This window comes from Mercurialis annua, linkage group LG3 (genome assembly GCF_937616625.2).
Source record: "Mercurialis annua linkage group LG3, ddMerAnnu1.2, whole genome shotgun sequence".
Taxonomy (NCBI): domain Eukaryota; kingdom Viridiplantae; phylum Streptophyta; class Magnoliopsida; order Malpighiales; family Euphorbiaceae; genus Mercurialis; species Mercurialis annua.
The window spans coordinates 11,018,544-11,046,432 of NC_065572.1; the positions used below are offsets into that span (position 1 = coordinate 11,018,544).

The 27,889-nt window shown below is 32.4% G+C and overlaps 1 protein-coding gene, 2 long non-coding RNA genes and 1 other non-coding gene across 4 annotated transcripts; 2 read left to right on the forward strand and 2 right to left on the reverse strand.

Moving 5' to 3' along the window:
* Positions 1–958: 958 nt before the first annotated feature.
* LOC130015352 (uncharacterized) lies at positions 959–2,714 on the forward strand. Its single transcript, XR_008790477.1, has 3 exons — positions 959–1,194; positions 1,356–1,826; positions 2,327–2,714. It is a non-coding gene; the product is annotated as an uncharacterized LOC130015352 (long non-coding RNA).
* A 235-nt stretch (positions 2,715–2,949) lies between these two features.
* On the forward strand, positions 2,950–4,888 carry LOC126674898 (uncharacterized). The gene is made up of 2 exons (XR_007639647.1): positions 2,950–3,627; positions 4,689–4,888. It is a non-coding gene; the product is annotated as an uncharacterized LOC126674898 (long non-coding RNA).
* A 5,746-nt stretch (positions 4,889–10,634) lies between these two features.
* LOC126671457 (cytosolic sulfotransferase 15-like) lies at positions 10,635–11,786 on the reverse strand. Its single transcript, XM_050365228.2, has one exon. The coding sequence runs from the start codon at positions 11,721–11,723 to the stop codon at positions 10,725–10,727; it is 999 nt and encodes a 332-aa protein (XP_050221185.1). The 5' UTR covers positions 11,724–11,786; the 3' UTR covers positions 10,635–10,724.
* Positions 11,787–27,515: 15,729 nt separating this feature from the next.
* Positions 27,516–27,623, reverse strand: LOC126675982 (small nucleolar RNA R71). The gene has a single exon (XR_007640161.1). It is a non-coding gene; the product is annotated as a small nucleolar RNA R71 (small nucleolar RNA).
* Positions 27,624–27,889: the final 266 nt, after the last annotated feature.

Genomic DNA, 27,889 nt, shown 5'->3' on the forward strand with positions numbered 1-27,889 from the left:
TTCTTGCTCGATTGGTTTTGTTCGTAGAGAGTTTAATATGTTAGCTCATAATTTAGCTACTTCTTTTAAACGTTTTATACTTTCTTCATATCCTGTTGTAAACTGATAATTTATTCTATATACTACAGCTGCTGTTTGATAAAAAAAAAAAGATAGGTATGTGAAATTAATTTGATTATTTTTACCATATTTAATGCCTAATATAGCCACTGTGTATATTTTCATGACAATTTTACGATTTCTAGATGTCAGATAAACTACAATTAATTAGGTGATAATTCTTTAATTAACATGTTAAGCCCATAAAAATCATCAACGTGCTCAAATAATAATCTATATATCAATATTATCTATTACATTACATTAAAGTTGGACCCAAAAACACTGTAGCAGAAACAGTGTTTTTGGGTTCCAAATTATTTTTTCTGTTTTTGTCTTATTACAAAACTGCCATTTATCTCAATTTTTCCCCCAAATTTTCAAATCATCACTACAATACAAAATTAGTAGATGTGCTGGAAGGAATTTTGCCAGATGTTTAGTAGATAATATGCATGTTAATAGATAAACTTGCCAGATGTTGTGTACCCAGCGACATGCATGTTAAGAGATACGTCGTTTATCTAAAACATGCCATTTGTTAATGACTGATTTATGAGATTGCTTTAGTTTCTTTTTATTAGTACTCCCTCCGTACCGTTTAAAAAGTCCCATATTCTATTTTGGGATGTCCCATTTAAAAAGTCCCATTACTATTTTTAGAATACTTTTCCATTAAATACCCCATTTTACCCTTATTTTAGTTATCTTAAAAGAGTTTCATGGAAAATTCCACTATCATTAATAGGGGCAAAACATGAAAAAACATGAAAAGACAAGAATAATTAATGTTTTCTTAATCTGTTTGTAAAGTAAAATGGGACTTTTAAAGTGGGACGGAGGGAGTACATTTTAACAAATTGTTTTCATCTCTGCTTGCTTCACTATCACCATCCATTGCAACCACCGCAATCTTTCTTCTTCATCTCTTTTTTTTAATTAATGTCTTCTTCGTTTCATCGATGTATATACAAAAAATTTAAATAGCATAAGATAGAAATAATAAAGTTTATTTTTTTTGGTCAAAAATAATAAAGTTTATGGAACAGAAAAATTACGGATCGGAACTGAAACATCACGAATCGGAATTGAAAGGTACTTTTTCTTATCAATAACGGCTTTCTATTCCTTGCTTGCTTTTCTTGCTCTTTTTTTTTTTTTTTTTTTCTTATAGTTTGTTCCTGTGAAATATGTTAAGATTGTTGAATCGATTATTTTATGTTTTAGATGCTTATCTTCAGTTTCTTATATGACAGGTGTGTCTTTACGTATGTTAACTCCTGATGGAGCAATTGGCTCAGAAAATCTCTTGAAAGAGTAGTCTTACAGAGAGTTCGGTCAATGAACTATCCATTTCCATATCAAATTTGTGTAGTGTGTTTGTGGTGTTTCTCTCATTTATTTGTCCTTGGCTTCTCTTATTTATTTGGGAGTTTTATCCTTAGTGGAATTTCATTTCCACTGTTTTAATAAGGAATTCATCACCTTATAATTCAAGTTATGTTTGAATTTATTAGTTAAGTTGTTGTAATATCATTTGATGCAGGTTACAGATGTCGAAGAACATAATATATACTTTGACTAGCTTTTCTTAAAAAACTTGCCGTAACTTGAAGGAGGGCAAAGAGAGAACTAAACAATCTTAGTCAGAGTTGAGATCAAAATGAAACAAAGATGACGTCCCCTGCGGCATGACGGTCAAAAAAAAACATGATGAAGTTTAAGAGGTTGGTAATATCAATTTTTAAAAGTTTGTGTAACAAAAAAGTAAGACATTGATTATGGTATAAGCTAATTTAATAATTTTTTATGATATTTTAGGGAGCCATCTAGCTGTTTATATAAGTTTAAATTACAACTTAAGAATTGATCAAGAGATCAACTTAACTTCTTTTGTTGCAAAACCAAATGGTGACACCGATGCTTGCAATTTTTTGTTCTTTACAAGAAAAAAAATGCAGAAATCAGCAAGTTACTATGATTGTCTACTTCAATTAGCGATAGTTTTAGGGGCTTAGAATATGTTATTGTTGCTCACTTTGTTAAAGAGTTATTGCTGCTCAAGAACAATACTAATGTTACAAATAGTTTTGTTGACTTGCTATCCAGTTCTTGTTTAATTTTTATTACCAATCACTTTGCTTAGGATGGTAATCATATGTCATTGCTCACATTTATATTGCAATGCATGTGGAGTTAACGATTGTAACCTTCTTTTTCCTTGCAGTGGAACATCATTTTAGCAACTTCTACTCTTGAAGGACCCTTCTTTTGCATAAATACTATGGTTCATTTATTTGGAGAATTTATTTTTATTTCTTTTAAATATTATATTTTCATTATTTCTTTTATCTTCTTTTTCTTATACCCACAGACATTGATGCAGATAATCTCAAAAACCTCTTATGCGGTGGCCAGTCTTCTCTGCACAAGAGTTACTCTTCTTTTATTTAGATTTTTATTTTATTGATTTTTTTTAATGGAATTTAAATGTATTCTGTTATGAAATTTTATGATGTAAGAACACTTTGAATTTGGATCATTGAGTGTTTTTTTCTCAGTATATCAATATATCTATTGAATTTTAGTTTACTTTGTGCTATAAATCCAAACAATTTAACCATTGGAACTTTTGGTGCAAATGCATATTGGATTATTAATGCATTATGTTATATAAGAGCAAGCTAATCAAATATTTTAATCATTTATTTGTTATAAATATTCTGTTGTAAATACTTATGCTTAATTTAATTAAATATTTATTAATTTATTGATTGTTAATTCCGAAGCAACGCGAGGGTTACGTACTAGTATAGTATAAAGTAGAACCCAAAAACACTGTACATTGAACAGTGTTTTTGGGTTCCAACATATTTCTCTTTTATTTGCTATATTACAATCATGCCATCCTATCTTTAATACACATGGATTTGAGATCTTAATTGAATTTACAAGTCTGTCCTTTGATTTTTTCTGTCACTCTCCTTCGTTCTTCCACCCGCTCAATTTCATTCCATTTCACATTCCAATCAACAAAGAGTCAAAGACACGTCAACGCCTCCGCCCATGATCGGAAAAATTGGACCTTACACCGTATTCATGACCCCTCCTTCCACCCCTAAACCACCGTCGCCCCTTTTCGAATCCTCTAAAAAGACGGTTTCTTCGCCTCCGCTGGTGCTGCCTCGGCCTCAACAGATCGATAAGTCTCTTTCTTCTCACTCTTTACCAAATGGTTCCATATCTGGGTTCAGGAGCACGAGGTGTGCGGTGGATTGATTTCTGACATGGAAGGCGATATTGATTCTCACGCCGCCGATGACGATGTCGTTAAAGTCTCCTTTCAATCTCTATTTTTCCCTTTAAAATGTCTGTTTAGTAAATAATAATAATGAAAAAAACCCTTCATCGACGGTTTAACTATCAGTTTCGATGAATAAATAATTAATGTTCTTTGGTCGCAGGAGCTTGATGAAATGAAGAAGGTTAAAAGAGATGGAGGAACAAGCTGCTGCAAGCTAAAGCAAGGTTATTGCTTAAATTCTTTGATGTTTTATTAGAGTTTGGACAATTGTCACTTGGGTTTAGTCTTATGTATGCTGCATGTATTATTAATGCTGCTTAAGTGGGTGAGTAAGCTACATATATTAGTATAATGGTAGTATTAATTGGGCATTACCAAGGTATTAGCAGTCTCTGTCAACAGGGGGCGTTGGATGATTATTATGAGACCAAGGAATTGGTATGCTAGCTAGGTGTTCCTTTGTTGATTAATTATCTGTTTAATAAATTGTCATTTTGGGTTAAAAAAGTTTAATTCGATGTTATTTTCATATTATTTTGTTGTTTGTTTTTGTTTAAGTGTCATAATTAAGTATGCAGTTAATCTGGTTGGATACATTGTTCTTGAAATGCATAGTGTAGAGAGATATTTGGGGGAAAAATAGATTTTATGTTTTGTTGATTTTGAAGAAACCTTCCTCCCTTCTTCCTATCACTATCATTTTCTCATTTTACATAATATTGTACAACTTTATTTCTTTCCGTTTAATTTTTCTCTTCTATCGGATTCTTCTTTTGATCCATAATACACACCAATTTTTAAAGTTTGAATTTTTTTTTGTAATCTAAGTTTTGCTAGAAATACTCAAAATCATTACTAGAAAAAGATATCAACTTTGTTCATGTTTTTCTCTGTTTTGGGTTCTTTGTTCACTTTGATTCAAAAATGACTTTAGATGATAAAAGAAGTGGCAGTGAAGATAAAATTCCAATGGATATGCCTCAAAGTTATAGAAACTTTGCTATCCGCAATTGAAAATTGATAACCCGAAAGCACAAGAATGAAAATTTATAACTGAAACAACATAAAAATGAACTAAAAACTCAGATTATGTCCAGAAGCAAATAAAACAGAAAACCTTAAGGCTATATTTAGGGTAATAACTTAATATTTTGGGTTAAAAAAAATTAACCAAAGAAAAGAAATGAAGCAGATGTAGACTTGAGGTTTAGGTTTTGATTTTGAATACCTTTTTAAGTTTGATTTTTTATTTTCTTACATGTCATAAATGGTTTTGTTTTTGCAGTGACAACAACCAATCAAGCCATTCATCTCTGAAGATGCTTGGAGATAACAGAAACAGAAGTTGATCTGGTTATTAGTGATATTTAGGCTACTTTAGTAGATTTTGAATCTGCTTTGTAAAATAATCTATATTTGCTTAGTCTATCTACCAATCTGCTGTCACTATGGTTTACTTTCCTATTGAATAACTTATTTTATCAACCCCTTATGCATATAATAATAACTGTAATGATCTTTTTGTAAAAATATAATTTTGAAGTGCTCAGTTGAGACCTAAAGTTGTGGTTCAATTAACTTGGTATTAGAGGTTAATTGACGTGAGGTAAAGTTGTATTGTAAGAGGAAGGCAGTGTATGTTACAACTAATATACATTGAAATTTTGTCTTTTTTTTTAGATATGAAATTTTGTGTTTCGGTGAAGAGAATCCAATTGAAATTTGCTTCCTATGGTCGAACCGCATGCCTTACCATGGAAAAAGTACAACTATATTGGTAGTGGAATGACGTATATGTCATGTGTTATGAGAAAATATAAGTGAATTTGTTTTCGTTTTTTTTTACTCCTATACACTTTTTTATATATATTTTCAAATTAATGATTTTTTTTTTAATCTTGCTTTTATACGTCAATGTAATAAAAGATATATTCAAAACTGTCAGGAATTGATTTTCCCTTGCCATTAATCTTGGCCAAAGCCTTTCTTTTATACAAAACTCAAGCTAATGATTCTTGTACAGCAAGAATAATTACATAAATGGAAAAGCTAATCTAGGAAACAAATAAGCTAACTTGGGAAAACAAATCAAAGAGAATATATACAGAATAATAATCACAAAGATATTTTCCTAACAGCCCCCCTCAAGTTGGAGCATGAGGATCATAAATGCCCAACTTGCAAAGGAGAAACTGAAACTGTCGTTTGCCTAAAGCCTTCGTGAAGATATCAGCAAGTTGTTTGTTGGTAGGAACATGGCTTGGATCAATGATTCCCTCATTAACAGCATCTCGAACATAATGACAATCCACCTCAATATGCTTTGTACGTTCGTGGAAAACTGGATTCTTAGCAATGTGTAATGCCGACTGACTGTCACAAAATAATTTCATGGCACGTGGATGAGCCACCCCAAGACTCCCAAGAAGCGTTTTAAGCCACTTGAGTTCAGATGTAATAGAGGCCATAGAGCGATACTCGGCTTCTGCAGAAGAGCGGGAAACAGTTTGTTGCTTTTTGGTTTTCCAGGAGATTGGAGAATTACCAATAAACACAAGCCAACCGGTGAGAGAACGGCGAGTCAAAGGACAACTCGCCCAATCCGAGTCACACCAACCAGATAGAGAGAGATCACAGTCAGAACAGAGAAGAATACCTTGACCCGGACTGCCTTTTAAATAACGAACAATACGAGCAGCTGCATCCCAATGCTCTTGTCGTGGTGCTTGCATAAACTGGGCCAAAATGTGCACCACATAAGTCAAATCAGGTCGTGTGAAAGATAAATAAATGAGCCGTCCCACCAGACGTCGATATCTTTCCGGATCTTCCAACAACACGCCTGTAGCGAGTGCGAGATGATGATTTTGCTTGATTGGAAACCCAGCTGGCTTTGCTCCCAATAGCCCCATTTCTGAAATAATGTCCAGAGTATATTTCCGTTGACAAAGAAAAAGACCCTCTGAATTCCGAGCAACTTCTATGCCAAGAAAATATTTTAAAGTACCCAAATCCTTCATGTGAAAGCATTCACCCATATATTTTTTAAATAACGCAATAGCAGAAGAGTTATTACCAGAGATAATCAAGTCGTCGACATAAACCAGGACATTAATTTGTGCTTGCTCCTTATGTAATGTAAAAAGAGAATAATCTGAGTAAGACTGAATAAACCCATATCTCTTTAATGAAGCAGCCAACTTGGCAAACCAACATCTCGGAGCTTAACGTAGCCCATACAAAGACTTTTTGAGACGACAAACCATGCCCGACTTGTTGACGGTAAATCCAGGTGGTAGTTTCATATACACTTCCTCATCGAGATCACCGTGAAGGAAAGCATTGTGAACATCCATCTGATGTAGTTCCCAATTCTTTGCAGCTGCAACCGCTAGGAAAACACGTACTGTAACCATTTTTGCCACTGGAGCAAAAGTTTCATTATAGTCGATGCCTTCAACCTGATGGTTGCCAAGAATCACGAGTCGAGCCTTAAGTCTTTCAATCTCCCCGTTTGCATGATATTTAATTTTATAAACCCATTTGCAGCCGAGAGCTTTCTTTCCCGGAGGCAATGTTTCCATAACCCAAGTCTCATTATTTTCCAAGGCACCTATTTCTTTTTGCATGGCTTCTCTCCAAGCTGCATCTTGCATTGCTTCATTAAAATTACGAGGTTCAAGCCCTGCAATGACTGCCGCAAGAAATATACGATGTTGTACAGAAAATTTATCACAATTCACATAATGTGCTATAGGATAAGGTGTACCTGAGGAGTTTATGGATGCCGATGAACTTTGGGAAGGACTCTCTTTCTCTGTGGATTCAGTAACATAATCACGTAAACGAACTGAAGGACGTTTCGCTCGTAAACCTCTCCCCATACCAACTACCTCAGGTGCTGCAACAGGATCATCAGTTGTTGCATTACTAGTGTCTAGGTTGTCAACTACCTCAACTAGAGGGATTGTTGGTGCTGTTTCTAAGTTACAGCCAGCCCTTGCACCCGCAACTCCCCCACTTTCATGGTCATCCAAGTTATTGCCAACCACCACATTATCATCAAAAGGTTCACTGTCACCATTGTTCACATACGGGAATTCATTTTCATGAAATTTAACATCACGAGACACAAATATTTCTCCAGAGTCAAGATCATATAGCTTCCACCCTTTCTTACCATGTGGGTATCCAATAAAAATACATTTTCTACTACGTGGTGCAAATTTATTGCCCTTTGCTCGTTGATTATGAGCATAACATAAGCACCCAAAAACTCGTAGTAAATCAAAATTTGGAGCTATGCCAAACAAAACCTCAAAAGGTGTTTTATTTTGTAATAAACCTGACGGAGTACGGTTTATCAAGAAAACCGCACCCAGTATGCATTCTCCCCAAAAAGAAAGAGGGAGATTTCCTTGAAACATTAAAGCACGAGCCACATTAAGTATATGTTGATGCTTACGTTCGACTCTTCCATTTTGCTGCGGAGTCCCGACACATGAGGTTATCAGGATATGCACTGTCATAAAGCTCACTTCAAAATTTAATTTGATAAATCATATAAAATAATTTCCAAATCAATTTAAATTCAAAAGTTATAATGTAAAGACATTCTCTTAAAAAATATAAAAATAAAAAAAATAGTATATTAGAATATTTACATAAGAAATATAATTAATATGTCGCAAACAAATTATAGTAAAAAAATTGTATGATAGAAAATTGTTTTATAGCAAAAGTGTAGATATAAAATTCGTAATTTTCTATACTAAAAGAGCTAATCAAAAATTAAGGAAAAAAAGAATATACATGAGCTGAAAAGCTCAATTAGTTATTACAAAGTTTTTCTTCATCTTAGTCATTAACTTAGTTTCAAATCAATGTTTGATAGAGTACTTAAAATACGTTATATTTGTTCATTTAGTACGTTGCACAAATAAATTATTTTTTATTATAATTAGGAGGGTATATAGTTTGATTTGACCGATTTATAATTAATTTTCTAATTCAAAACAATTATATTGGTTCAAGAAAATTTAAAACCAAATTATATTGATGACGAACCGGCAAAAAGGTTTGATTTGGTTTGGTATTTTTTTCTTGAAAACTAGATCAAACCATCAGCAAATTATTATTTTATTCATCATGTAAAATAAAAATTTAAATAATTTAAAATCATTTTTTCATCATAAAAATAAATCTTTTATTCATGTAACATTATAGACTAACAAATGAAAAAGTATTTCATAAAGTTTTTATATTAATTTTTTCACATTTTTAATATTATAACAATTTTTAAAATATTAAATATATTATTTTATCAAGTGCACTTTTAAAAAATAGTGTTAAAAATATAAGTTATAATATATAAATATATATATTTTAAATAAAAATGTGTATGTGTTTATATATATTGGTTTGGTTTGGTTTATAATTTTGAACCGCAAACCAGACCAATAATTAAAATACTTTAATTTTTTAAAACAATGTCTAACCAATAGTCTTTGAAACCGTAATATTTGGCTTGAATTGGCTGAATTGGTCTGCCTTGATTGGTTTAAATTATTTTTGTATATACAACCCTAATTATAATGTCAATTTTACTAATAAAACAAAATTACAAATCGTGCATATACTCTATTTTTAATTGAAATGTTCATAATGTTTTTATATATTTCATTTGAATTTAAATTTAATTAATTCCAAAGCGAAGCGAGGGTTATTTTACTAGTTTATATATATAGTTTGAATCCATATATGAATCTTATAAATCGCTGCCCGTTTCTTTTTATATATTCCTACAACTATAAATCCTGGATGTGCCATACATATAGAGTTGAGAGAAGTGGTGATGTCTTCTCATTGATCTGAGTTTACTTTTAAAAAAAATAATGAATATATTAGCATAACCACAAATTGGTGGATGTCAACAAAAGGGATATTAAACTGTCTGGGTGATTTATTTTATCCGAAATTATACAAAGGCTACTTTGTCTTAAATTGTTAAAAAAAATCACTCAATTATGATTTTATTACAACCGAGACCAGCCAGCAGCTCCAATCAGCACCCTTCAAGGAGTTCCGGTTGCTGCACCCACCGCAGAAACAGCCGGCCTAGCAACAGTAGCAACAATACGAGAGAGAGTAGCATCCAAATCACCACCAAGAGCATCTCCAATGCACCACCAAGAGCATCTCCAATGCAATGCTAAAATGGAATGCTAATGTTATAATTTAGCATTAATCTTAAAATGCAACTTCAATGTGATGTTATAGTTTGTGTTAAATTTATCACATGCTATATCACGTGATAAATTTAGCACAGACTAGTATATGCTAAACTATAACAACCAATAGCAGTTTATTATTAATTACAATTTTGCCATGGCTATTTTTTTTGCATTTATAGACTTAACATATTCTTTTACTTTTTTCATTTTAAATTTTGTGCTTATTTTTAATTTTACGATCTCGATTTGATTTCTTTAATAATAGACCATACATCAATATAATAAAAAAATAATAATTTATTTGTATATAGTTCATCAATTTTTTTTTAATTATTTCTTTTGAAAAGCTCATTATTATATAAAAAAATTATATTCATTTTTGTTTAAAATAGCTAATTAAAATAATTTTCAAATAATTAAAATTAATAAAACTAAGAGATAATTATCATGATAAACAACTATAACATTTATTTTTAATTTTGTACATTGGGGAACAAATTAGAATGCTATGCTATTTATAGCATTTTACCAATATTATTTTTTCATATTAAATTTAGCACAAAAAATAGCACTCCATTGGAGATGTTTTTACCTCCATAAAGACGAGACCATCTAGCATACCGGCCTGGACCTACTTTCCAATAATTTTCAAATAGTTCCACAAGATTTTATAGATTTTACATGGACTTGAGAATGTTTCATAAAATCCATAGAAGTTAAATTCAGTTAGTTTAATAAATTTTTCAATATTTCAATTCTTTTCAAAAGTTTTCAAATGGATTCGTAAAAGTTAATTCTAATTTAATTTCAGACAATTTCATTTAGTTTTACAAAACTTCACAAAAGACTTTATTGAGGTTAAATAATTCAAATTAGAGTTAGTTTTACAATGTATCACTAATTTTGCTACAAATTTCATAAATATTCATAAAAGTCTACTAGTTTCACACAATTGTACAATTTAATAAAAGTACAAAAATGAAAATGAGCATGATAAGAAAAGTAAACAACATATTACGATATTTTAATCAGCAATGCAAAATCTTTTGTATACATTTGAAAGAAACTTATACCATTTGAGTAAGAAATTATATACATTTAAAAGAAAGACCTGAACCCTTTAACTTTTCAAGCATTACATTTTCAAGAAGTTTTTTCTTCTCATTTGAGAGACAATTTATCCCTTCACCAACCTCACCTTTCCTGAAAAACAACTTGTTTTCAAAACTTGGCATAAACTTACCGTTCTTGTTCACCTCCAATTCCTTCAAATTCTTTAAACTACAAACCCTAATTATCTCCTCAATCGTTCCTTGACTCTCTTCCTCTTGCGAAAACGGGTGTCCTATAAATTCAGCCAATCTCTTCAAGTGAGAGACCGCGTCCTCTTTCAAATCTTCGTACTTCAAAAATAACACTTTTTCGGGGTTCGCCAAACTCTCATTCCAGTAGGCAAGCACATGATCCCAAAACGGTCCATACGCGGATAAACCCTTGAAAGAAAGGTCAAAAATTTCATCAATGGAGAATGAACTATTAGCCTTACCTTCTTCAATCATTGATTGTGAGAAAAAATGCCAAGCAGAAACTACACTATCAAAAGGGTTACGACAAATGTAAACAATACGACAATCACTCGAGTGTTTGATTGTTTCAGGTAACGCTGGATATGGAATATGCGTAGCGAAAAGTCTAGGAGATGGAATTGTTGAAAGATCGGCCGGAAGATGATCTTTATTAGCAAATAAAGTTAACTCTAAAAAGGGCACAAGTTGATGAGGACTTGAGGTTAGTAAAGGGGTGTTTGAAAACGAATAGCGAGAGCGGTTAACAATGGAAAAGATCAAAGATTTGAGCCAAGTTGTTCCGGTTTTCGGCATGGAAGCAAGTATAATGTCGTGTTCTTGAGCCTGAAAATGTCGTTCGAAGGATATTACGTTACCAAGAATTATTGATGGGCACCAAAAATGGTGATATAGAGATAAACCAGCATCCACCCATCCCTTTGCTTTAGGGAGAGAATTAAGAAGTTGCTGAACCTCTTGATCAACATCTTGAGAGTTGAGATTTTGATTCTCTAGGGCCATTATAAGCTCATCACAATGAGATTGCAAATGTTAATAAGTTATTTTCTTTAAAGTTACATGCATTATTGATATTTATACAATTTTACATATATTTATTTATAGTTGTTTAATCCACCACCCATTTGACCTCAAATAAAAAATGTAGACACCCGCATTTTTAGAAAAAATATGTGATTGTAATTTTTATCATTCCATTTTAGAAGAATGTGTTTACAAATGTCGCAGGCTCAGTTATATCTCATTTTTCTATATTTAATAATAGGTTACAAGTAACTTGGGCAATTGTTCTGGTAGGTACCCAAACTATCATATTTCCAGCATTTTGGTGTCCAGTCGTTTCAATTTAATTTATTTGCAACATGAGTTTTTCCGACAAAAAATGCATATGTTGCAGCTGGATTTTACTTATTTTTTGCCTAGAAATTTGAAATGTATGCATAACTGAAAATCGAAAAACTTTATGTTAAATTGAAATTATGCACCAGTGACAAGTTTTCAAAAAAATACGAACGAGAAAATCAATTGCCAAAACAAAACAAATCAAAATTCGATCATAAAAATAAAATAAAACGGTAGTTTGGACTCAAAGTAAATTTTATATCTTATTACTAGAGTTTAAAGTTTTGAACATAAAATGTGATAGTATTAATACCCGTATTGTCGCGGGGTGTTTTTTTTATTCATACAAAAAAAGTTGTATTTATATGTCAGAATTTGAAAGTAATCGAAAATAAATCTTATAAGAAGAAATATTAATTAGATTCAATTACAATCAAAAAAAATTATTCGAGGATTAAAATCAAATGAAAAGATTGACAAAAAAGGAAAAGATGGGAAAATATTGTTGAGCTACCATGAAAAAGATACACAACGATATCAGATATTAATTAAGATTCAATCTAAACATAAAATAGATATTATCCCTTCAACGTTCTTATGTTGATGTTGTGAGAAGAAACAAACTTTCATCCTCAATATGTTCAGGAAATCCAATTGGAGTGGTTTTATTGCAGAATATTGGCCCTCAGTTTTTTTTTTTTTAAAAACAAAAGGTAAAGTTTATTAATTTTGGTGATTTTATTTTATTTTATAAATTTTATTAATTCAATTAATTGTTTCTTATCACAAACGTTATTTAAGATACAAATGCAAAATTCAGTTCTAAATCTATAAAAATGACGATTTGAGCATAAAATTGGATGATTTTGTTGGTATTTTTCATGTAAGTTTATTTCAAATGTTTTGTGGGTCTTATGTCTAAAAACCAATTAATATTTTTATCAACATTTGGTATTGTAAATTAATATTGAGAATTTTAATCGTTTAGTAATATTTCCATGTACAATTTATCTTGGGCTCAATACATCATTTGACCTCTAAACTATACACTTTTATTCTCTGAGACTCTTAAACTAATTTGATATTCTATTGGACCTCTTAACTTTATTTTTTGTTCTATTTAACCCGTCAATTGTAATTTTTTTGCCGATCTGACCTTTTTCATCCAACGTGGCAAAAACGCGTGTTTTCAAACGCGTTGAAGCGCGTGAAGGATAATTAAAATGCATAACTTGTTCTATTGAACCCCCGAACTACACTATTTTGTTCTATTTGACCCCTGAACTTATTTTATTTTCCTATTTCACCTTCAAACTTTTAATTTTTACCCATTAACCTTCTCAAAGATACAATTATTTAACTTTTATCCATTTAATCTTCTAGAAAAATAAAAAAAAATTGAAATTTAGTCAAATAATTACATAATATAACTTCTTGTACATGTATATATTTGTTTACATTTCAATAATGATAAAAGAAGTTTTGTCTTTTTAACGATATTATAAAATATATAAATTTACTATACTGTGATAATATTAAAAAAAAGACTGATTTTTTTAAAAAATTATAATTTTTAGTGTATTTCACGAATTTCCAATTATAAAAATTTTAATACACCATCTTTTAATTTTTTGCAATTTCAAACTTTTCAAATCAATTCTGAATTTTTAAAATTTGTGTTAAAATTGGAAAACACGCTAAATTTCATGACTTTTAAAGCCTTAAATGATTTTTTCAAATAATATGTAAAGTACATCATTTTTTATTTTAGATTAAAAAAATATATTTAGACTTAATATATTTTTTGACCTCTAACCTTACCTTTTTATTTCCTATGACCTCTAAACTATTTTAGTGTTCCATTGGACCTCTTAACTACTTTTTTTATTCTATTTAACCCCATGTCAGCAAAGCCATGTCAGCAATTTTATCCACGTCATCGCGCGTGGTGTGCACATTCCGAATGAGGGGTTAAATAGAATAAAAAAAAGAGTTAAGAGGTCCAAAAGAATACGAAATTAGTTTAGAGGTCGCAGAGAATAAAATGGTATAGTTTAGGGGTCAAATGATGTATTAAGCCATTTATCTTGTATGGCAGTAAGATACAAAATTCAAATTTTTATGACCATTTTTATAGTTATTTTGTGTTTAATTTACTTTATGTATTTTACTATTAGATGAATATCATTACAATTCATATAATAGTGATAAGTGGATAAAGTGATATTTATTTTTTATAAACAAAGTAACTATATACCTATTTTGATAGCTGATTATTTTATTTTATTTTTTGCTACGATTTGGCTTTTTTAATAGCGGTATATAGGCACGACGGTTTCTTGGCGTTACAGAACCAATGGTGATGGAGACACTAGGACTATAAACATCAATGCATTTTTGAACTTTAATCGATGCATATGGGAGAAATAGTTGATTTCAGTCTATCATCGTCTAATTTTTTGAAGAAGATTGACCGTTTCTTATAAATACAATATATTCCTCCAAGTGATGACTTGAATGCTGGAGTAGTCTTAGTTGATATTCTTAATGTAATTTATCGATTTTTGGAAATTATATTTTATTTGGGTGGCCCATTCGGTGGCTAAAAAAGTCCTTACAGATGACTGCTTCGCAGTTCTCATCATTTAATTATGGAATGACTTACTCATTAGTGTTGAGGAGTCCTTTTCTATTTGTATATTTATTCTTCATTTAATGAAGTTTAACATTTGACAAAAAATATTCTTTATTTAAAACGATTATCATTAGAAATAAAAAAAATATTAGCATTGATAAGTTTAACTAAAATTGAGAACTGATGGAAAAACCCTTGCCCCCAATCATGTTGGTCGTTGATCACCATGTCGTTATCGATTCATCCTCATAAATGTATCACACTATTATCATAACTGTATCACACTATTATCATAATCGTATAATGTTATGATATTGATTAGATAATTATCATACAGACATGCTAACGTTACTGATACCGAAATGATAATCAAGCACTTTTCTTGACAGAAAATCGTTTTTCTCTGCAGTGTTATGATATTGATATGATAACGTTTGTTTTCTGCAGAAAATCGTTTTTCATCATAAAATCATTTTTAATGCAGATTTTTAGATCTTAAAATAAAAAAACTCATGAACAATTTTTTTAGATCTGAGAGTTAAAATAAGTCGCAATAATCACCACGAGTTAAGAAAAAATCGCTAAAATTAAATATGAAAGAATGGCGAATCGACGGCGGAGCGTAAACAAAACGAAGGCTGCGCGATGACGGATCGTTTAAGGAACGGCGGCGGAGTGTTATAGAAAAAAGATAATTGAAGAAGAAGAAGAAGAAGAAGAAGAAAATGGAGATGAAAAAAAATGGAAAAGAAGAAGAAGAAAGAGAAAAATAGAGAGAGAGAGAGAGAAAGAGAGAGAAGAAAACGAGAAATTTAAAAAGAAACAAATAACAGATATACATGTTAGAGTAAAAATAAAGTAAAAAATAATAACAAATAAGTATTATTATAATAAAAAAAAAGACTTTATCGTTAAAAAAATGCTAAAAAGGTTAGATATTTATATATATATTTTTGAGATAAAATTTACTATTATTTTAGAAAAAGGAGTGTTTTTCTAAAAAAAAAATTAAATCAAAGCGAGTTCTTTTCTGATAATAATTTCTAAATCCATTTAAAGAGAAGATTCTAATTCTCTTTGGAAGGGCATCAAATTCAAACCACAATTAACAAAAGGAAGACAGTCAAAGAAACCTTACCCAATCTTTTTCAATTAAAAGAACCTGTTGAAACTGTTTACACAAACAATCAAAATAATAAGATTAATTTGTTCGAAACAGTTTATTAAAATTGGAACAAATTACCAATGGTAAATATTCTGGCTGAGTTGCGGACTAGATCGCTTTCTTTAAAACGTTTCGTGGCTCTGCCCAAAGGTGCAAGACAGCCTATCAACCACTGATAGGAGTATTTTACTCATATAATTAGGGTCGATTCTACTCGGTTTTTATCACAATTAGTATTAATTTTATACATTATTTGGCATTTTTATGTTTGATAGTGTTTGTTAGTGTTTCAGTGGAAATTAGGTAAAAATCGAGTATTTGGAGCTAATTAATGATGGATTGAGCGTTGGAGTAAAAGCGTAGTTTGCGGACGAAGAAATTAATATCGTAAAGAAAGGTTCAAATGGGGCATTATTATTTTCGAACGAAACTTGTGCAGTAAAAGGATGTTCCCGTTCGAAAAACACAATTCTCGAACGGGAACCATGAAGAAAAAGGTTGAGTCCCGAACGAGAGACATTCTCGAACGAGACTCAAGAGGAAATATGAAGGTTTCGTTCGAACCAAGGATGGGCAAACAAGATTTTGTTCTCGGAAACTCCCATTCCCGAACGGGAATGCAAGGTTCGAACAAACCTTGTGAAGAAAAGCCATAGTCTCGTTTGAAAATTCAGAATTTCGAACGGGACCATGAGTCCAAAGTCCTAATCAGTTTTTGACTTGGATTTAATCTCCTTTTCCGACTTCGAACGCGACTCCTATTTCAAATTCGATTTGTACATCGACTTAGAAGATTCCAGAGCTTCCTCCACTATATAAAGACTTTGTAATAGACTAGTTTTGATAATTAGAATACATTAGTTATAATTTCATTCTCTTAAAATAGCGTTTTAGCTTCTGTTTTCCAGCAGTTTATAAGTAGTTTATTATTAGTTTCTGCAAAGAACGATTGTGAAAATTTCAAGTTTAATCTAGACGATTCTTCCGAAATTGAAAACTCCGGTATTTATTGTTCTAATTATGTCTAATTCTTCATCTTCTTCTTTGTTTAATTTAAGCTTAAGCATGAATAACTAAATCCTTTGTTCGGAGATTGATATGAACACTTAGATTAGTTTTCGAATTGGATTAGGATTTATTAAGTGAGTAAAATTGTGTTTTAATTCCTAACATTAATGCTCGAATTAATTTGATCACTTAGTTCATGATTTTGTGTTTAATTAACTAATTGAGAGATTGTTAATTAAATAGACATAGGTAATTAAAAACTTAGAGGAAAACGCCGTGAGAGCGGGTTGGAATTTAGGTAGTCGTTGAGTTTGCTTCATAATTACAATTTAGTTATTTAATTCAGTTTTAATATTGTGAGAGAAAGTTAATAATTGATTTGTTAATTAGGTTGTGATTTTATTTGAATCTTTGAGGCTTGAGAGAGCGGGATTCGGTGCATTAGAATAGCTCGATTCACAATAAAATCACTAAATAAGTTTTAATCCATTCTTTTACTAGTTTATTTGGAACTATCAATCCTTGAGCTTTTTGTCATTATTGTTTAAATCTCAATTTATTTGTTTGATTTCAGATTTTTAGTCTAATTACTTCAGTTAATTTACTTTAGATTTTAATTAGTTTACACAAATCCATTTATTTTTCTACTAGCCAATTAAAGAATACTAGAAATTAGTTGTTTAATTCATTGTTCCTTGTGGGATCGATACTTGGTCTTCCAAATTATATTACTTGCGTGATATCGTACACTTGCTATTATTTGCCAACAACCAAGCCGTCCTCAGGATAAAACAACCACTCGAAATTGAATACAATGAACACTGCACTGGTGTAGTACCGTTCGAATTACACCATCAATATTGCTCAAGAATTCGTTAAACACATTCTTTAAACTCACAGACTGCTCTGGTTTTCTTTAACTTAGAGAATAGCTCTAGTTTTCTGTCTTCTTTAACTTAGAGAATAGCTCTAGTTTTTTGTCTCTTACAAATGAAATAGGCATTGGTATTTATAGAGAAAAAAGAAAGAGCTGTTATGCATAAAACGTTTTAATAATTTAATTCAGTCAGAAAAACGTTTTGGAAGATAAAGACATGAGCTGAATTCTAAAGACCAAACTGTTACATAATTAATAATATAAAACAGTTTCTGTAAGCAAAAATAAAGTGCTCGAACCGAACCACCCACCCAACCCAGACCAGACCGTGCCGAACGGACGACGCGCGCGTGTGGTAAATCGGGTAGAATGTAATTCCCAGCCCGTTCACAAAACTGGGTACCCCTTGGGGCCCAAACCCAAAGAGTGAAACTCACCCTTATAAACCCAATGAAAGGCTTATTCCTTATCAATGTGGGATTTCCACTGTTACACTCACAAACAAATGGTGTTTCTTTCCATACACATAAGACACTTTCCAAAACCTTTTTAAATCCTTAAATCCTTTTTAAATTCAACCAAATCTCAAAAATCCCCCACTTTAAATTTTAAAAATATTTTCTCGAGCAATTCCTGTATCCATAAGATTGCGCATAAGCAAAGGTATCTTTCGATTTGAACCTTTGCGTAGTGTGTAAAATTCTGATTCAGCAAGAGTGACTCGTAGTCTTGAACTCTATCTCGGACATCAAACGACGCACAACCTTTTCAAGGGTGTATTCATAAGCCCGTGCATTTAAAGGCCTTGCACGTCTATCCCAGTTTAGTGAACGCTCTAGAAATTTTTGCCTCCAAATTTCATAGAAAGCGGCCCCCACTTCCACATTCACAAAGGTGAAGCTATCAAGAGTACACCTGTAGCTAAGTACTCCACTCCATATGGAGCATAGGCTTCATTAAGAGATTCTATTAACTCTTCCTCAATCGCTTCAGGTATCATGCTTCAATATTGCATGTTCTGGCTCATATCATTCACAACTTGTTATTACCCATTGAACCTATTTCTTGGGATCTCCAGTCAGTTAGGTCGGGTTGCCATTATGAATGACTCATTCTATAGGCAAGAGTCTCATTTCTTTAAAAGTTTTATGGACTTTCTCTTTAGCTAATCCTTTCGTCAAAGGATCTGCTAAATTATCACCAGTGTGTTCAGGATCCACTTCTAACAGTTCATACTGTTCTTACGACATATATGTCGTTTCTTACCGTTATATAAACAGTTCTCAGTTTTTACAATAGCCGCGGTACTATTGCTATGGATCAACACAACTTGTATCTTTTTCCATAAAGGAATCTCATATAACAGGCTTTTTAGCCATCCTGCTTCTTCACTAGCCATAGCTAGTGCTATCATTTCTGACTTAATCATGGATTGAGTCAAAATAGTCTGTTTATTTGATATAAAAAAAAACAGTTCCACAAGCTATACTAAAAGTATAGTCACTCATAGTTTTTGGAATCATCTAAAAATGTATTCCAATCTGTATCGTTGTATCCTTTAAGAAAAGTAGGATGCTTCTGATAATGTAATCCAAGTTTCATGGTTCTTTTAAGGTAGCTCATTACCCTTTCAATAGCATGACAATGCTCAATACTTGGTCTACTAGTAAACCTGCACAGTAATGCAACGACATATGTAATGTCGGGTCTAGTACAATCAGTGGCATAATAAATATTGCCAATGATGCTCGCATAATTAGATTGTCGTACAATATCACTAGTGTTCTTAAAATGTTTTACACTTGGATCATAAGGTGTACATGCAGGTTTATAGTCAAAGTAGTTATATTTCCTTATAATCTTCTCATCATGGTGAAATTAATATAAAGAAATTCCATGTGCATTCTTAGTAACCTTGACACTAAGAATTACACTCACTTCTCAGAGATCTTTCATATCAAAGTTGTCGCATAACATTGATTTCACAGCATTCACAACACAAACAAAACAAAAAAAAATCGACAGGTCTTCAACATATAAACATATGAAAGTACAAAGCTCATTCTCATATTTATAATAAATACATTTGTCACTTTCATTCATTTTAAAACCATTTGAGATGATAAGATTATCAACTTTCTCATGCCATTGCTTAGGTTCCTGTTTTAGACCATACAAGGATTTGTCTAACTTGCACACTTTCTGTTCCTGTCCATGTATCACAAAACCTTCAGGTTGGTCCATGTAAATTTCTTCCTCCAATTCACCATTCAGAAAAGCGGTCTTAACATCCATTTGGTGTACTACCAAATCATAAAGTGCAGCGATCGAAATCAGCACTCTAATGGATGTTATTCTAGTAACTGGTGAATAGGTATCAAAGCAATCAACATTTTCACGTTGTCTATAATCCTTATCCACGAGTCGAGCTTTATATTTATCAACTGTGCCATCAGGTTTCATTTTTTTTCCAAAATCCACTTACAACCTGTGGTCTTGCAACCGGGGGGTAAATCATTCAAATGCCAAGTCTTATTGGACTCTAAAGATTCCATCTCATCATTTATGGCTTCTTTCCGAAGATCAGCATAAGTCAGAGCTTCCTAGAGGATCGCGGGATCCTCCTCTAAAAAATAGATATGAAAATCAGAACCATGGTCTTTCGAAATACTAGCTCTTTTACTTTATCTGACCTCTGGTTCTATATCATCTGTACTCTTATTATTCCTGACAACAGGAATATTTACAAGATGATTCGCCCCCACTATTTCCTAATTTTTACAGGATATTTTTGTTCATAAAAATTAGCATCCACGTATACAATAATCACTCTTGCAGTCAAGTCATAAAACTTATATGTTTCGCTATTGACTGCATACCCAATGAAAACACATTCATAGGCTCTACTTGCTAATTTTATTCGCTTAGAAACATGAATCCGAATATAGGTTAAACAGCCCCATGTTCTCAAATAAGATAAATTTTTAGTTGTCTATTCTATAAGATCTCATATACTAAAATCTTATATATAGACTTAAGAATTCTATACCATATATTCAATAAAATTCATTTTTAAAAGAAAACAATAATTGTTCAATCTAAGCAAATAAGGTGCAGCCTTTTCATTAACAAAAAAAATATAATAAACATGCTCTTTCATTCAATTCTTCTATCTCTTTGTAATCTTTTAATTTTCTTAAAAATATTTTCAATTGCAGTCAAAAAAAACTTAAACATGCTAAAAGTATCATTTTATAAACATGTAAACTCAGAGCAATCATCTATGATATAAAAACACAAGTTTTAACGTTCTAAGTCAACATTCCAATAAGTTATATATATCTGAATAAACCAATTTAAATATTTCAGATATTCTACGCTTAACTATAAGCTCCATAATTTAAAATCATTTTAGGTATTAAACCTAAAGAACTCATTTTAGGTATTAAACCTAAAGAACTCATTTAAATTAACAATTAATTTAAAATCACATAACATATCAGCAGACGGAAAACAATATTTAAATTAAAAATTAATTTAAACATACCGTCTGTTTCAAAACTTTCAGTAGATGTATCATCCTCAATAATGGTATAAACACCGTCTTCGATAATTTGAGTAGCTCCGGCTTTATTCAAGAGAAAATTAGACATAGAAAAAATTCATCATAGGAGTGTGCTGCACATCCTTCAAAATCAAACTCTTTTCTGAAGTAAACTTCAGTTCTATATTACCGATTTCGGCAACCATAGTAGTGTGGAAATAACCCATCAACACTTCTTCCTCCTTAGTAATAGTGTATGTTTTGAACATAACATGGTCATATCAGATGGTGTGATGTGCCAGTGTCTGCACACTATCTGTCTGCTCTACCATTAAGATTCATCTCAGAATGAACTTTCACAACGTGAATAGTTTTTCAATCAGGTTATTTTAAGCCTGTTCTACTACTTGGTGTTATGATTAATCACAATCTTAACTCACAACTTAACCAAAGTCATTTCTATATCTATAACATAATTCCATAAATTCAATTTATATTTGAATTTTCTAACTTCATTATATGAAATAATAAATTTTCATAGTCAAAATTATATTCCATAAAATTTTTATCAAAACACAATCTTAATAATAATAAATCCAATAAACAGATTTTTTAAATTAGAATTAAGATCTCAATAAAATTTCTTCCCTGAAGAAATATATCAATAACCGCAATTGATAAAAAAACTAGCAAAATAAATCTGATAAATTGTAGCATATAAATAAAATATAGCAATTAAAATCCTGTCACGAAGGATTTTCATAACAATAAAAGGAGCAGTAAAGACATCAATTAAAAATTAATTGGTTGTTCATGAGATTACCGCAGTCACTTAAAAGGAACGATAGTGGTGATAATCGCAGAACCAGAATATACATCGGTATCCAAAACGCAGAACACAACGTCTTAAAATTTTTGGAATTGTTTACACAAAAAATCAAAATTATAAGATTAATTTATTCGAAACAGTTTATTAAAATTGGAACGAATTACCAATGGTAAATATTCTGGCTGAGTCGCGGACTAGGTTGCTTTCTTTAAGACGTTTCGCGGCTCTGCCCAAAGGTGCAAGACAGCCTATCCACCACGCCGTCCCCAAGATAAAACAGCCACTCGAAATTGAATACAATGAACACTGCACTGTGTAGCACCGTTCGAATTACACCCTCAATATTGCTCAAGAATTCGTTAAACACATATGTGTTTTCTTTAACCTCACAGACTGCTCTGGTTTTCTTTAACTTAGAGAATAGCTCTAGTTTTCTGTCTTCTTTAACTTAGAGAATAGCTCTAGTTTTCTGTCTCTTACAAATGAAATAGGCATTGGTATTTATAGAGAAAAAAGAAAGAGCTGTTATGCATAGAACGTTTTAATAATTTAATTTAGTCAGTAAAACGTTTTGGAAGATAAAGAGATGAGCTGAATTCTAAAGACCAAACTGTTACATAATTAATAATATAACACAATTTTTGTAAGCAAAAATAAAGTGCTCGAACCACCCACCTAACCCAAACCGAATCTGACCGGGCCGGGCCAGACGGACGGCGCGTAGAATGTAACTCCCAGCTCGTTCACAAAACTGGGTACCCCTTGGGGCCCAAACCCAAAGAGTGAAACTCACCTTTATAAACCCAATGAAAGGCTTATTCCTTATTTATGTGGGATTTCCACTCTTACACTCACAAACAAGTGGTGTTTCTTTCCACACACATAAGACACTTCCCAAAACCTTTTTAAATCCTTAAATCCTTTTTAAATTCAACCAAATCTCAACAGAACCACACAAAATAATTGTTTCATAGAATGATCCAAATAGCCAAAGAAAAATACACAAGCAATCTACTGAAAACAGATTTAGTCAAAATCAATCTACCGGCTGGAGAGAGTAAGTTACCTTTTGTTGAGAATTGTGTTGAATATAAAATAAAATTGAATGAGTATGTTTATGAGTGGAACACCACTTAAATGTGTGTGTAAAAGTGGAAATACGACATTTGATTTGAATTCGGAATTTATAAAAAAGTTTGACTTCCAAATTATGGAGTTCTTGAAAATCTGCTTGAATACAGAAATTGTGCCAATCAGACTCATTAGCTTTGCTATGAGCCTAGAAAATTTTGGGTCGATTTCCATCGTCTAGGCCTCCAAAATATCGTTTTGAAATTACGGTTCATTTTAAGACTTGTTATTTTATTTCCTATTATGCTTAGTTTAGGGTTTTTTTTTTTGGTTTCCTATTTAAACAACCTTATGAGTTGTTGGATGATATGTTGCTTTAAGACGTGCCTTTTTATTTTTCAAATTTCGATATTTTATTTAATCAACGAACTTTTGATGACTAAATCTTAGAATTCTTATTATTGAATCAACATGTTTTAGAAAATTTGTTGGTATATATTACGTATAATCAATAGCATTTAAATTATCCAGTTATTAGTTGTGACTTCCGCTACATCAGTTGGTATCAGAGCTACGTTCGTTCTTGAACAAGCAAGATAACGACAAAACAATTATGGAGAATATTCTTGATCTTTATGGTGAAGAAATTTTATCGTTGTAAATTAGAATTTGCTTTCAATCGATGATGATCATGAAGAATTCAGAAGGTGGATGATTTTTATGACGGCCCGTTTTTATGTATAATTTTTGGAGTTATTGATTCTTACATTATAGAACATTTATTAAATTGAAGATTTTCTAGATTTTGGTTGGGGCGAATGGATGTCTACATTCATAAAAGTGTGTAAGTATTATGTGTTTAGATAATTTTTGCAAGTGAAAAAAGTATAATTGCAAGTCAAATTCGAGGAAGAATTTTCTCTAACCTAAAAGGAATGATGTGGATTCGGAATTTATGGAAAAGCTTGATCGAGAATCCAAATTATAGAGTTCTCAAAAATCTACCAGAATATAAAAAGTGTGTGAATCAGACGGTTTCTAAGGCCAAATTTTAGTGGAAACGGGCCAATAAATAAGAATCATGGCCGAATACCATTGTTTAGAACTCTAAAATGGCGTTGGACATTAGTTTATGTTATTTTGAGACATGCTTTGTCACGACCCGATTTCTCGAGCCGCGACCGGCGCTAGGGAATGGGAATTTTGGTTCCGAAACCCGTAGCAAGCCTAAAGTTTACCTAAAAAAATTTCGCGTTTAAAGATCATTATAAAACTTATGTATTTCATTTTTTCGAAAATTTGGCAATATAACGGCTGTAATTTTAACTAACCAACACCTGTTAAATCTCAAACCACACTGCACGATAAACTTTATACAACCACACATATATTGCCAAGTACCACTCTAAGCATTTACAAAATTTACATATTAAGTAGTTAAACTATAACTACCTCTGATGTTTGTTTGTTAATTAGAAAACGAGGCCTAACAAAAAGCTATAAACATAAGCGGTTACAAGACCAAAATATACCTAAACCGCTAATAGGACCTCGACAAAATATCAGCCTAAACTACTGCAGCGCTAGAGAGTCAGAAGCTGTACATGCAAAAAGTGATGAGCCTTCCGAAACAAGGAGTGGAGGCTCGACCCGAACGCTATCTACTGGATACCTGAAAAGTTTAATAATCAACGGGTCAGACATAGCTGAGTGAGTTCACTATTTACTAACGGTATTATAATTAAAAACAAGATCGCATTAACGATCAAATATACTTTGCTTTACGATCAATCAATATCTTATAATTAAACATAACTCGATAATAAACGATAAATTACACATACTTCAATAGTAAATGATAAGTTAAACATGCTTCGATAATAAACGATTATTAAATAAAAATAAATATGAATTGTAATTTAATAGTTTCCAATATCGGATCCGTTCGAAACCCTAAACCGAAATGCTACGGACTTATTAGACATAATTGACGATAACTATTTTTCGAATCATATCGTCCGAGTGGCCGGGTCCCGAGATAGTTGATAGGTGCATTTTACACCTATGTTTAGGAGTTGATTTCGCTTGCTTTTAGTATACTTTGAAGCGTTTTCCCACGTATTGGTGTACTTAGTTTGTGTATTGGCGTTTCAGGTAAAATGGAGCAATGTGAAGTGTTTTGGGCTTAAAGTAGGAAGACATCAAGTGTCGGAATAGGAGCGAGTTGAAAGAGCAAAGAAACGAGCGAGATTTGGGCTTTTTAAGGAAGGGCTCGATCGAGCCCTTCACTTATGAAGGGAGGCTCGATCGAGCCCTATGAACAAATGCATCCAGAAGTTCTTGAAGGCACAAGGCTCGATCGAGCCCTCACTCTTAAGTGGATGGCTCGATCGAGCCCCTTAAAAAGAAGCTCAGAATTTCAATTTCGAGACAAGACAAAACTCAAGGGCTCAATTTCCTTTTTAGGCCCAACACTCCTTAGAAGGGTGTCCTTTGTTTACCTCATTGGTAACCCATATAAATAGCACCTTATCTTTTTTAGGTTAGAAGACAGGTGGTAGACATTTTAATTATTCTCTAGCTCTTACCTTTTTTAGATTAGCTATCATCTTCTTCTTGGAGATTCCTCCATTGTTGGAGCTTGATGAAAGTTTTATTTGCTTTATGAAAACAAGATCTTCAATTTTATTACAAGCTACTTATTGTGAATCTTCATTATCTTTATGGTTGTTTGTTCTACTTATTTAATCAATGTATTTATTCTTTACTCTATGCCTAGTCTTTACTATTGCTTAATTAGTTATGCCATGATGATGATTAGTAGCTAAACCCCTTGTTTGGGGGTTGTTATGATTGCCATGATTGATTAGATAGGTGATTAGGGTGAGGGTTTATGGGTGATGTTGGTTGTTGTGCTTCTTGAGCTTAATGCTTAGAATAGGTTGGCCTTTTATTCTTTGCTATGTGGTTTAATTAGGAGGACGAGAGTTAACTAATTAGATTATACCTAGGGGAGTACATGCTTTAGACCTAGATGCATTAGCATGATCTAGGACTATCTTGGTTGTGGAGTTTGCTTGATTAGTTGGCTTTATTAACTCTCTCGAAATCTATGAGCACGAGAGTGGATTAGATTTCGGAATTGTTAATCAAGTTTCGACTCTTTCACTTCCGGCTCGAGAGAGCGGAATTGGTTCCGTAGAATAGCTTGACCCGACCTTAGTTCCCATCACCTTAATCCAAACTACTTAGATATGACTTTGGCATGACTAGCAACCTCTAAACGCTTTACCCTAATTGTTTAAATCACGTGTTAATTAGTTGATTGTTGGTTAATTGTTTTAGTTAAGTAGCGTGTTTAATTAATAGTTGTTTGCAAGTTATTTTACGTGAAACTTTAACCATTTGTGTTTTCGCTAGACGAATTGAATCATAACCAAATTTCATTCTCATCAATTGCTCCTAGCACACTCCTTGTGGGTTCGATCTCGTATTTACCGAGTATTACGAGTTGGGTTTTTACTCAACAAGTTTTTGGCGCCGTTGCCGGGGAGTGTCGAGTATTTATTGATTGATTGAAATAAGTTATTGTTCGGTCGAGTTAGCTCATTTTCTGTTTTTATCACTTTTGTTGTTTTTGCTTCTTTCCGGATTTACGCGTGGTTTGTTTGTTGTTGTTTGTGTAGGAGATCGACTATAGTGTATGCACAATACACGAAGGGCCAATCTTCCGCTAGAACCGTTCCAAGACAACCTCGGGAGATTTGAAAGAAGTGTGAGAAGGGAGAATCGTAGACCCGTTATCATGGAACATGGGGAAGATAATTATGAGGAGGAGCAATATCACCTTCAAGACGATGGAGTGAGGCAACATCCGCCTCCTCCACTCGATGAGAGAAATCGGCAAGAGCAAAAAGGGGACAATCACCCTCAAGTTCAAGGCCATCAAGCACAAAGACAAACTTTGGGGGATTTCTTCCTCCCGAATGTGGATAATGCCACCTATGGGTGCTTTGCAAGACCGGTCACCGCGGCTACTTTTGAAATCAAGCCTAGCACGATTCAACTCCTAGAGAATCGGTGCCAATTCTTTGGGTTAGCAAGTGAGGATCCGAATGAACACATAGCCAAGTTCTTGGGAGTGTTGGACACATTCAAGCTCCATAATGTCACCGCCGATCAAATCAAGCTTCGGATGTTTCCATTCTCACTAAGAGATAAGGCAAGCTTGTGGCTTCGGTCATTACCTAATGCATCAATCCACAATTGGCGGGATCTTGCTCAAGCTTTCCTTCACAAATACTTTCCAATGGGGAAAACCGCAAAGTTGACAAAGGACATCATTGATTATTACCAATATGAGGGGGAATCTCTCTATGAAACTTGGGAGAGGTTCAAGGATCTCCAAAGGCACGTACCTCATCATCGACTTTTAAGGGAGCATGTGCTTCAAATATTCTATAATGGATTGGGTGAGATTACAAGATCTACCATTGATTCGGCCGCGGGAGGTTCTTTGATGCAAAAGACGCTTGATGAGGCTAATGAGTTGATTGAAAAATTGGCTATGGTTAGTAGTACTTGGTCCTCGGAAAGGAGAAGACCACCGGCTCAAAAGGCATTAATGACACTTGACCAATCCAAGGAGTTTGAAGCGATGAAAGCCATGAATGCATCTTTACAAAGTCAAGTTGATGC

Excerpts from the sequence above, each read along its gene's own strand:
- LOC126671457 (XM_050365228.2), bottom strand. The coding sequence starts at position 11,723 with ATGGCCCTAGAGAATCAAAATCTCAACTCTCAAGATGTTGATCAAGAG.